Source organism: Sphaerodactylus townsendi, linkage group LG05 (genome assembly GCF_021028975.2).
Source record: "Sphaerodactylus townsendi isolate TG3544 linkage group LG05, MPM_Stown_v2.3, whole genome shotgun sequence".
Taxonomy (NCBI): Eukaryota; Metazoa; Chordata; class Lepidosauria; order Squamata; family Sphaerodactylidae; genus Sphaerodactylus; species Sphaerodactylus townsendi.
In genome coordinates, this window is record NC_059429.1 from 81,733,483 (window position 1) to 81,746,374 (window position 12,892).

The 12,892-nt window shown below is 40.0% G+C and overlaps 1 protein-coding gene across 3 annotated transcripts in view; it reads right to left on the reverse strand.

The window, feature by feature from the left end:
* Positions 1-12,892, reverse strand: part of GRM4 (glutamate metabotropic receptor 4) — a 388,193-nt gene that overhangs the window by 98,747 nt on the left and 276,554 nt on the right. For all 3 annotated transcript variants that reach the window (XM_048498003.1, XM_048498005.1, XM_048498004.1), the window contains one exon: positions 8,089-8,229. In XM_048498003.1, the coding sequence (XP_048353960.1) occupies positions 8,089-8,229 (141 nt within the window). The remainder of the gene's footprint in view (positions 1-8,088; positions 8,230-12,892) is intronic.

The window sequence follows — 12,892 nt, forward strand, 5'->3', positions numbered from 1 at the left end:
ATTTCTTAATTCATAAAGAGCAGCTTCAGCACAAACGACTTTAATCCAATCATCATTAACTAATCTCCAAAATTTTACTGCTAAGGTTTTCTTTCTCAAACCACTAATGTGCAGATTGCACCCAGCTCTATTTCTCTTTAACAGTTAAACCGGGTGGGTCTGTGGAAGTCCTGAGCAGGGGCCTGGAGAAGGTAAAGGATAGGTGAGTGCCAGTAAACTAAAGTTCAGTCCAAACAAGACTGAGGTGTCCTAGCCACCAGAAAGGGGGCAAGTCCCATTAACCACAGGGTCTGACTGCAGGGGCTCTCAGGTCACGGTCCAGGGTCCAATAACACAATCAAAGATAAAGTCAGAAGGAATCCTAAGGTCTCGGTTAAAGTTATATATTCCAAAAGACAGAGTCAAAAGCAGTCTAAGGGTCAATTAACAAGAATGGCTAAGAATTGGCAAGGCGGGCAGGGACACTGCAAAAAAGTTGAGCCCACACTGACTGCAGCCTCTTTGAAGCCTGAGATAGGAAGTTTTCCTCCAGGTGCTGTTGGTTCATGACAGCACTGGGGCTAGGGTTGCTATCTCTGGATTATGAGATTTGTGGAGATTTTGGGGGTGGTGCTTGGGGACCATGGGGCTTGGGAAGGGGAGAGATTTCAGAGGGGTATACTTTCATAGAAATCCCCTCCCAAAGCAGCCATTTTCTCCTGGTGAATGGATCTCTTCTAACTGGAGACCAATTATAATTCAGAGAGCTCTCCAGATACTCCCTGGAGGCTAGCAACTCTAACTGGTGATTTATCAGTCTCTTCAAGCACTTTTTAGCAGAGGCAAGGCCAGAGGTGCCAGGTGCACAGTCCTGTGCCTAGGCCATGCCTAGGCCTTAGCCCTTTGCCTCCTCTGCTGTTGGGGCACTTCAGGAGACTGTAGCAGGTCTAATTGTAGGCAAGTCCATGGTCGAGCCTTCAGGTCTGAAGACTGTGCGGCCTCAGGGGACAATATCAATGTTGACTCAGGACCCCTTATGGGAGACCCTGAAACACCACCCTCATTGGAAGGGTCTGCCAAAGTCAGTCCTACATATGAGTTGTCCTCCTCTTCCTCTGGTAAAGACTTATCCTCCATACTACATCAAGGCAACTCATGACACCAGATGATGTTGGTCAATAGAAAAACTTCTAAGGGACTGAAGGGACAGCCTGTCCTGGAGGGGTTTGCATTCTCCCAAAAGAAACAGTTTCATAGTTTGGGGGTACCACTGGATCCTGGCCTACACTACTACTTAAGTTCATAAAAGATCTGGAACTGGAGCCGAGAAGTATAGTGGTCAGGTTTGCAGAAGACACATTATTCAGAATGGTGAAAAACAGTTTGACGGTGAAGAGTTTCTGGAGGATTTCCACAAATTGGGTGAATGGAGTATTAATAGAGAGACATTTAGTAAATAAGTTACAATTTTGGTTACATTTACTTGAGAAAATGACACCTCGTAAAAAGAATGCCCAAGCATAGGGCCTGATAGATATACTGCTTGGGAATTCCTGGCTAAAATTGACTTAATGTCAGAAACTATACTGGATACCAATAGAAAAGTGAACAAAATAGATGATGATTTGAATAACATTAAAAAGGAAGTTGCAAAGATTACTATTTTGGAACAATGTGTTAATCATTTATTGAATGGCTTTAAAACCATGAACATCAGGATGGATGGTTTGCAAGAAAAACTCACAACTTAGGAAAAAGAGAAAAAGAGAAACTCAAGATTTACTGTTATTGGAAATGAGACAAAAAGAAAGTTGCTTAAGGTTTAGTGCTATACATGAGTTAGATAATGAGAATGTTACTCAATGAACGATACAGATTCTGTGTATTGTCGAAGGCTTTCACGGCCGGAATCACTTGGGTGCTGTGTGGTTTCCGGGCTGTATGGCCGTGTTCTAGCAGCATTCTCTCCTGACGTTTCGCCTGCATCTGTGGCTGGCATCTTCAGAGGATCATGATCCTCTGAAGATGCCAGCCACAGATGCAGGCGAAACATCAGGAGAGAATGCTGCTAGAACACAGCCATACAGCCCGGAAACCACACAGCACCCAAGATACAGATTCTAGCTGATTTTCTGGGAAAATCTGAAAATGAGATGAATGTAGAAATTAATGAGGAATTTAGGATTAATTCAAAATTTGCTGAAGAAAAGAAAATCCCCAGAGATATTTTAGAAGGTTTTCTAAGAAAGTCTCTTAGAGATGAAACATTAAATGACCACTGTGAAAATAACTAAAAGTAAATGGGAAAGTGGTCACAGTAATGAAAGAGATTCCTTATAAACTATTGAAAATGAGAAAAATAATAATGACCTAATAGAAGTTTTAAAGAAAAATAATATTTACATTAAATAGGAAATCCCAGAAGGCTTATTTTTCCAATTTGAATGTGTGAGAAGGAGGATTTTAGATGTGCAGGGGGTTAAAGACTTTTTGCATAAACATAAAAAAGAGTTATGTCAGAAGTACTGGAAATTTGAAGTAACCTAATATTTATGGCAATGTTTCAGAAATTGAATTTTGTGTCTTGGAATGTTAATGGTTTAAACAGTCCAAAAAAGAGAATAAATGTTTTTGGTTATTTAAATAGGATAAATTTACAAGTAATTTGTCTTCAAGAAACACACATTGTGATGAAAGCCATTAAAAACTTAGAATTAACGAATGGGAAGTTCTCTGAAAAGAAGGATAAAAAATGTGGGGTGATTATTTATGTTAAAAAATGGCTGAAACCTACTGCGTTATATTCTGGTCCAAATTGACTTTTTTGTTGGTAAAGATTGAGTTTAATGGAAAGAGGGTATTAGTGATTGGGGTGTATGTACCAAATCAGGGGAAAAGTTCTTTTTTTTTAAGACTTGTTGAGTAAAATTTTTCAGTGGTCTTACATCATTATTTTTCTGGACGGAGATTTGAATGGGGTAATTGTGCTAAAGCTGGATAAGTCAGGTAGAGAAAATATAGTTAATGATAATGAGCAAGGGAAATTGCCTAAATCTTTTTTTTAGTTAGTAGAGGTAAGAGACATATGGAGAGATAGGAATAGATTAGTGAAAGATTTCATTTTCTCTTCAGAGAGACATAAATCATGGTCTAGGTTAGATATGAATTAGGGCAGAAGCGATATAATGCTAGACATAATTAAACCTGAGATTTTTTTCCAGCTCTCTCTCTCTGATCATAGACCAGTTACAATGGTAAATACAAACTATGGCCCTTTCCACATGGCCAGCGAGTGCCATGCACCCCCCCAGGGACCATTGAAAATGATGCTGTTTGGGGGTGGATTCCAGCATCACTTGTTTAAACTAGGGAGCCCAGATTCTCCTTTTAAATCCACCTTAAAGGGAGAATCTGGGGTCCCCAGTTTAAGTAACATTGAAAGTGATGCTGTTTCCCCAATTGGGGGGACTAGATACAACACCATAAAATGTTTTCATAGCAGTAATAAAACATTTTGAAAGCATTTTGAAAATGTTTTCAAAAAATATTTCTGCTGTGTAGCATGGCCCATTGCTGTGTTCAGATTTGTGAGTTGGGGCATGTTCTATAATGTGATGGTGACTTTGAAACGACCTGGTGGAAAAAAATCATTGTTTGGTCATGGTGGGAGAGGGTGGCTGCCCATGGGGGGGGGCATTAAACTCAGGTTTTGCCCAGGGCTCCAGTTTGCCTAGGTACGCCATTAATCCCTGGTGCGCTGTTTTCACAGCTGCCACCCCTGAAGTGAGCAGTCCTGAGGCTCCAGGAGCATAAATTATGCTGGTGTGCAGCTGTTTCTTTGGCCCGTGCAGAACGGCCCTTTGTTAGTTTGGATTGGGGTTTATTATTAGATGTGTTAGAGAAAAGGGGTTGTGAAGAGAAGTTTATTAGTTGAGTTAGGGAAATTTACAAAGAGCAGTGGGCTAGAAATATCATTAACTGGGATCTCACCCAATGTATGATTAACAGAGGGATTAGACAAGGTGTCCTCTCTCTCCCTTACTCTTTATAGTAGGTCTTGAAACATTTAACAAAAAAATTAGGAATCATGAAAGTATTAAAGGAGTGAAAGACAAACAGGACATTTTCAAGTTGAGATACTATGTTCATGATCTAGTTTTGATTTGACCCAATTAATTAAGTAGCATATGTGAAAGAAAATTTAAAGAGTTTTGGAAAAGTTTCAGATTTGAATGTTAACAAAGAAAAATGTAAAATATTAGTGAAAAATATGGTTGGTCCAAAAAACAGCAATTAATGGAACTGATGATGACAACAAGGTAAAATATTTAGTAATTATGGTATCTACAACTAATTTAATGCTTTTTCAAAACAGTTATGAAAAATTATGGAAGGATGTGAAGAATGATTTAAAAAGTTGGGAGATATTAAAATTATAATTGATGGAAAAAATCTCTGTAATAAAAATGAATATTTTGCCTAGAATTTTATTTGTTTTTCAGTGCATTCCAACAATTAACTCTGACACACCATTCAAAAGCCAGAAAGAGATTTAACAAAATTTATAGGGAGTGGTAGAAAGTCCAGGGTTATATGTAAAATATTGTGCGATGAAAAGAACAGAGGGGGCACGATGCTATCAAACCTTAAATTGTATTTTGAAGCTACATGTTTAGTTAGGCTAAAGGAGTGGTTTATATAACAAGGACCAAGGTAACAAGTAATTTCTCCATCATTCTGTTAGGTTTGCTTTGTTAAGAGTCAGGAAGAAATATAAGCAAATATAATCTTCACCTGCTGCTTTGAGTCTCACTACATGGTAGATACTTATCAGATAAGAATAGATGGATATGGTGTTCAGATATAGTTGAAAAACAAGTAAGAAGTGGAAAATTAGAATAAATTAGAATATAGACTAGGTGATAAACGTATTAGGGAGAAATTGTGACTTTTGGTTATAAAGACAGCCCAAGAATTGTTTTGATAAAGATAAGAAATCTTTTAAGATTGCAACAGACATAGGTGTATTAGAGAATCAATGATTGAAGATGGATTTACATTTGATTTAAAAAAAAGATGTATGGAGTTTGCCCAGCTTTAGATATGGAGAAGGAGAATGTAAAGAATTATATAATTAGTTGGCCTAGAAATGTGGAACGTAATATGATAGACACCTGGAAAAAATCATGGACCAAAGATTTAAGTTTCACTAACAGTTACAAAGAGAATTATTATAAGATGTTTTATTGCTAGCACATAACACCTCACTAGTTGGCTAAGATCAAAAAAGGTTCTGACAGGTGCTGGAAATGCGGAGAAGAAATAGGTACTCTATTTCATCAATGGTGAACATGCAGGAAAGCTAGAGTTTTTTTGGCAATAGATCCATAAAGTAGTATCAAAGATTTTGAATGATAAGATGGAAATGAAGCCTGAAATGTATTTGCTAGGTATTTTAGTGGCAAAGAAAGGTAAGAAATATGCTGACCTGTTTAAATACTTATCTACTGCTGCAAGAACTGGAAAACTTCAAAGATTCCAATGGCAATGTAAAGTCATGGAGTTTGTCATATTGGCTAAATATTATGATATGATAAATGATATGGAATTCAAATTAGAGTGGAAAGAATGGGCAGGTTACATTGTACAAGATTATAATGGGGATTATAACATTGTAGTTGGCTGTGTAATGCTAAAAATAGTTATAAATATAACATTACAAAAAGATAATTATATATAAGATTGAAGGTAGTTGGTGAAGGTAACTGGAAGCAGAGTTCAATGTTTTTAATTGAAGTTTTTCTTAGTAATGTTGGACAGCAGTATTGTCACGTAATATATGTTATATATGTCACATCATTTATATTGCAACTGTATGACAAAACTTATAAAGGAGACATTCAGAAAAGAAAGGAGTCTGAACTTGCTGAGACTGAGGGGGAAAGACACCTTGAGGTCAATGAAAATATGAACCCAATAGGATAGGTCAATGAAAATATAAACCCAATGTGCAGCTACAAAATAGGTGAACTCTATGCTACAGATTATTGGGAAAGAGATTGAGAATAAAACAGCAAATCTTATAATGCCTCTGTATAAATCGATACCGCAGCCTATTTGGAAAACTACATAAAGTTCTGGTCACCCTATCTCAGAATGGGCATTGCAGAGATGGAAAAAGTCTGGAAGAGGGCAATCAAGATGATTAAGGGGTTGGAAAATCTTTCCTGTAAGGAAAAGTTGAAGAATCTGGGATCTCTCACTTTAAAAACTGAAAACTAAGTTATGAAAGTTTATAAAATTTGGCATGAGTAAAGAAAACTTTTTCTCCCTCTCCCACAACATTTGAGCTCACCCAATTAAGTTAATGGACAGTAGATTAAGGATAGACAAAAAGAAATACTTCTTTATTCAACAAGTGGTTAAAATGTGGAATTTGCTGGCAGAGAATGTAGTGATGGATATTGGCATGGACGGCTTTGAAAGGGAGAGTCATGGAGGATAGGTATATCAGTGGCTACTAGCCATGGTGGCTAAAGGAAACTTTTGCATTCAGAGGTAGTAAACCTCTGAATAGCAATGGTAAGAGACAATGTCAGGAGAAGACACTATGGACTCTATGCTAGGGATGCTCATGCTGGCCTCCAGAATTACAGAGCTAGGGATCCCCCAGAATTACAGGTCTCTATAGTCTAGAGAAAATGGATGCTTTGAATGGTAACACTAGGGCATTGAGGTCCTGGTTCTCCCCAGGCTCCATCCCCAAATCTCCAGGAGTTTCCCAACCTGGATCCGGAAACCCTACCACCCCATCTCCCTCTGGTGACCAAAGGAACCTGGGCAAGCCGACCGTATACCCCAGTGATGGCGCACCTTTTCGAGACCGAGTGCCCAAATTGCAACCCAAAACCCACTTATTTATCACAAAGTGCCAACATGGCAATTTAACCTGAATACTGAGTTTTTAGTTTAGAAAAAAACGGTTGGCTCTGAAGCACGCATTATTCAGGAGTAAGCTTAGTGAAGCAACTGTGCAACACTTCAATTGGGTGAATCACGATCCTAGGAGGGTTTACTCAGAAGCAAGCCCCATTGCCAGCAACCGAGCTTACTCCCAGGTAAAGGATCATGCCAAGGTCAGCCTAGAAGTGTGTGTGGGGGGGGAGGGAGATTTTCCACCCCCCTCCCTCATGATGAACTCTGTGCGTGAGTGCCCACAGAAAGGACTCTGAGTGCCAACTGTGGCACCCGTGCCATAGGTTCTCCACCACTGGTATACCCTGTGGTTGGACCTCCAAAGGAATTCGCTTTTATAGCATGAGGGACCTTTTAGTAGCTCCTACTAATTCACCAGCTCCAACTGTTTCTCAGATAGTGTGACCCAGCCACAGTGAGCCATGCTCTGATCACCATGCTCTGGTTTAAGGTCCTCAGTGAAATAGTTTGGGGCCAGTATACCTAAAGGACTATTTATGCCTTTAGGATGAGCCTCTTAAGCACTGTTCTCTGTGAGTTCACCTTCAGAGGTGATGTGGGGTGGTGACTAGAGACAGGGCATGTTCTGTGGTGAAATTTCACCTTTAGAATGCCCTCCCCTTGGTGGCTTGCCTGTCACCTACTTTTCTTTCTTTTAGGTGGCTGGGCAAAAAACATCCTTTTATTGAAGCTTTTAATTAGGAGTTTAATCTTGCTAGCTTTTTGATAGTATGATTCTGTTTCATGGCTTGTTTTTAACTTCTTGTTTAAAAATTATTTTTTTTGATGTGGTTTTAATTGTAAGTTGTCTCAAGCAGGACTCTGAAGAGATGGCACAGAAATAGCTAAAATGAATAAATATTAACAATCTCCCCATTCAGCAACCAGATCCAGTGAATCCTCCAGAGAACTCGGCATTTGCATCTGATCCACCATAGCAACCATTATCTCCTTCAGAACTGAGAACTGCCTGCAAGCTCCAAATGGACAGTGCTCATGTGCATGGCCAGTTAAGCAATGAAACTTCTCTTTGTTACAAGCTGAGGAATGGGAAATCTTCCATTGATTGATGCAATATTCTGAGAGATTCTTTCACCCTCCCTAGATCCTCCCCATCTCTTTATAGCCCCTTACTTGTACACTTCTTGATGGTGCTTCCTTTCTTCAAAGCATGGCGACTCAGCTTGCAATGGAAGTTATCCTCCCAGAATTCAGCAAACCAAATATTCCGACGGTTATTATCCAATGTCCTACTAGAAAAATAGCGATCAAAACCTGAGAGAGAAAGAGAGAAAGAGAGAGAGAGAGAGAGAGATGATGATGGAATCATGAAGGTTGGGAGTCAAAACATATGGAAGCTGATGTCTCTGAAAAGAAAACCTACCACTTTGGCTGTCTGCAAAGGTAGAAACACTCTTTTGCCTGAAATACCATGCAGATAAATAGGACTGGAGAAAACAGAATTTCCATTATAAGCCTAATCTACTGACTAGTGAATAATGAGGACCATGGTTTAAGTCACATGTTAAATTTGCAACACAGATTTCATCCAAAATAGAATATCTGTCAGTATTTAAAAAGAAGATAAAGGGACCATTCTGACCCAGATCCTCAACTCACTTAAGCTGGGTTTTTCATGTTACCCAACTAATCAAAAATGATTTGGGAAACAGTGAGGGTCTGGATTTGTTTTTTATTCCAAAAGCATTGGGAGGGGGAGTGGAACCTGACCTTTTTTTAAAAAAATTGCCTGTATACCCAGGTAAGTAGCTCAACATACTCTTTTAACAATATGGTTCTAAAAAGTGGTAATTTTTATTAATGTTGTTAAAGGTGTACTTGCCTTTTCCTTCAAAGAGCTCAAGGCTGGTGACATTTATGCTGAGAATTTTAGATATTAAATTGTAAATTGTACATCATATGATATTAATTGTTGTTGGAAATTGTTCTAAGCTGCCCTGAGCCTGTCTTGGTCAGGAAAGGGTGGGTTAGATGTCAAAGGAGTAAATAACTATATCTCAAGGATCTACCATCAGACATTAGTCAAGATCAGACCTGCTTCATATTAGCCACAGCTATGCTCCATGAATTGTATTACAAAATATTGGTCACTATATAGAGTGACACTTGTTGAGTTTCTTTGTGTAGGTACACAGACACTGCAGTTCAGAACTGTGAACTATCTAACTCATAGCTGTCAAACTCATGGCCCTCCAGATGTTATGGACTACAGATCCCATCATCCCCTGCAGCATGATGCTGGCAGGGGATGATGGGAACTGTAGTCCATAACATATGGAGGGCCGCAAGTTTGACACCTGTGATCTAACTGAATGCCCTGCATGGCAGCAAGATCCTAATAGCACATAACTTTACCAGATTAGCTTGCATTGCTCAGTTTTTAAAGTGCCATAAACAGGTAGCCAGAACTGAAATGCATTATTCTAAAATGCCCTGGGGTAAAGCAAATGTTTAGGCGGCTCCAGAAGTAGAACTGAGTCACACTTTTCAGCAGAAGGCCAAGCCTTCCAGGCTTAATATAAATCAGAGTGGACAAGGAGGGGGAAGAGAGACCTTCTTATTCCAAAATGTATCAATCAATGAGTTAGTTCCTGAATGTGAAAGGAAAAAAAAATGGAGAAAGAGTTTGTGGTTCAGAGTTTCAAGACATTTACAAAAGGAATACTCTCCCTCCTCAACCATGTCATTACCCATCATATGCTTATTTCCATAAATGCAAAAAAGACGAGAAAACAAAAAGAAGAGTGCATAAAAGACTCTTTAAAACTATAAGATTTTCCTTCCATGAAGTATCTTTCAACTTGTGAAGAAACGAAGGAACCCAAGGGATCTCCAACCAGAGATTTTTCAGTGCCACCATACACCATCAAATTGACAGGAGATCTAGGATCCAGCCTTGGGTGTACAAGGTTGTTAGGGAGTGTAGGCATCCCTTTCTGAAGTTCATTCCAGCCACTCTACCTCTCAAAAAGTAGAGCTGTAACAGTAGCGTATAGGCAAGACATGGGTCAGAACCTTCTGAATTCCCATGGTTTTCCCAGGGTTAAATAACAAAGAAACTGGGGGAGAAAAGACTGACAGTAGCAAACATATGATAACATTACCACAAAAGTATAGTTGACATGTAACAAAAAAAAACTGAAAAAATTGGCAGAATGTTTACGGTTAGTTACTTGGAGAAGTTGGTTTAAGATATATTTATGTGCCCTTCAGACATTTTCCCTGGGGCCAGGAACCAAGCCAAACTCGTTGCACCCACACACATTGTGGGTTTCAGCAACTGAAATCGGCTGCTTGACAGATAAGCAAAAATGATCAGGCAGCCTCAAAACATTTCTTCGTAAGGGACAAAAAATGAATATGGTTACTAGGACTACACTAGATTATGTTGCTCCCTTACAATTTTCATGATATCAGAGGCTTAATTAACTATACAGATTTCAGTCACGTAGAATACAAATCTAATTTCCTTGGTATAAGTGGATATCAGAAGGGGGTAAGGAACAGACAGGAAGGATGGTGAATTTGTCTCCCACTAGGGTTCTGTCTAACACAGACTTATTAATTGAATGGATCCTTCATGGGACTTGGGGCACTTGATAACTCTTCCCCTTCTAATGAATGATACCTCAGCTAATGAAGCTATAACTGTGAGCTGAATCTGTCAGTACAGGTACATGGATGGAATTTGGTCAAACAGAAAAAAGTAATACCATTATGAATAGGAAGTTAAGTCTTATCAATTTGGTGGCTCATGAGAACTGTCAAACCTCCACTTGGACAATACATCTCCACTATATTCTTTCAGCCTCTAGCTCGTACCCTTTCCTCACCTCCTGATTAATCATCTGTTCTGCCTTCAAAGTGATCTTGATTATGCATATTTGCCATACTCCCTCTACAATGAAGCTCCACCTTTTATTAAGATTTTTTTTGTAAGCATTTGGTTCACAGACTAAAACCTCCTCCCCCATGTCATAAACTTACATGAGGAATTCCTTTGTTGTAGATTGGTCGAATTGGAGATGACACTGGAGGTTATCAAACCCAATTCTCTGCTCAATGTAGATCTCCAGGTGCTGTCCAGACTCATATCATGTGTCTGCCACCTAACAGGAAAAGTTTCCACTTCTTGTCTTGGCCAAATAACCCCCCAACAGAATATACTGTATCTTTGTTTGAGCTAAGTAGAATACAGGATGAATTGAAGTCTAGTGGTTCTCAGGCACTGAATCCAAAGCTACCTTCATTTATATGAGTTTTTAAAAGCTGATCTGAAAACTCATTGATTGTCAGCTTTTAACCCTTATTAGAAAGGTGGACTATAAATTAAGCTGATAAGTAAACAAATAAAAGTATAGTTTTTTATCTTTTGTTTATTTTGGAGCATTTTTCTGAGCTTTTCAAACATTAGAAGGTATGTACTTGGGGCTAGTTCAGCCAAGATATCTTGACTTCCCATTTCTTCTTGTTGTTTGCTCAGAGAGTGTCAGTACTGTTGGAAAGTAACCTAGAGAATGAGTTTTACCAAAAAAATAGGTTTCCAGAAATCTTGCTCAGGTAACATCAGAGATGGGATTCAGCCGGTTTGCACCGGTTCTGCCGAACCAGTAGCTAACCAACTGAATCCCACCATGGCACCACCCCAGGGTGGTCGCCAATCGGCCACCAGCCCAGAGGCGTGAGGCCCAATTGGCAGCTTCCCTGGGGTGGTGCCAATCGGCAGCTGCCCTGGGGTGGCGCCATGGCCTTTGGGGGAGAGCCAGGAGGCTTGAATTTTCTATTTTTATATTGTTCACAAGTTTTAGAAGATTTCTGCATTTTACTTGTAAATATCATGTAAAGTCTGATTTGCCTTATATAATAAACTAGAAGTCAATCCCATTTCATGGCCTAGTAAAATTAGTGGGGATAGGGGGGAGGTGCACTGTGTTACCTACCTGCCTTCTCCACCCCCCACCACTGCAGCTGCTTCTCTGCCCCCCCCAACTCACCTCTCTATTTGCTGCCAGCAGTAAGAGGGTTAAGAGAGGGCATGGGGGAATGGGGAGCGAGCTGGGAGGGCAGCGGGCATGTTGTTGAGGGAATTGGAAGAGAACATGTAGAAATAGGGAAGAGCAGTGGGAGGTGTCTGGTGGCCCAGGGCAGCGGCAGGGGTGTTTGGTGAGCCAGGGAAGCACTGGGAGGAGCCTGGAAGCTGGGGTAGTAGAGGGGGTGCATGGCAGGCTGGAGAAGTGGAGGCAGTGGTGGGATTCAAAGAATTTAACAACCAGTTCCGGTGGTGGGATTCAAAGAATTTAACAACTGGCTGTATACAAGCACAATTTTAAGAACCAGTTCTGATGAAGTGGTGCGAACCTGCTGAATCCCACCACTGAGTGGAGGGAGGTGTCTGGCAGGCTGGGACAGCGGTGGGCGTGTCTGGTGGGCAGGGGAAGCACCGGAAGGTGTCAGGGGGAGCAAGGCAGTGACAGAAGTAGACCTGGGAAGTGCCAGGTGTCCAAAGGACAATTGAAAAGGTTTGGAGGCATCAGGCAGCTTGGGGAAAAGGTGGAAAAGGAAGCACAGAAGGATGGGCCAATCTCTGCGCAGGACTCTTACAGCTTTGTTCCAAATGAGTCCTTCACAGGAATTTGTAGATAGTTTGTTGTCGCAATATTCCATCTGTTAGCCTTTTATTGTTTAGGATGAGATCCCTTTTGAAGAATAAATCTATCCATATAAAGTTCATAAGGTTACTGCATAAGGTTTTCTGCCACAAGAGCTAGGATGGTATAGTGGTTAAGAGCAGGTGGACTCTAATGTGGAGAACCGGATTTGATTCCCCATTCCTACATGATTTGATTTGATTCCTACATGAGCTGTGGTGAAGCAGATTTATTTCCCCACTCCTACATTCCTTTTTTATATAATATTT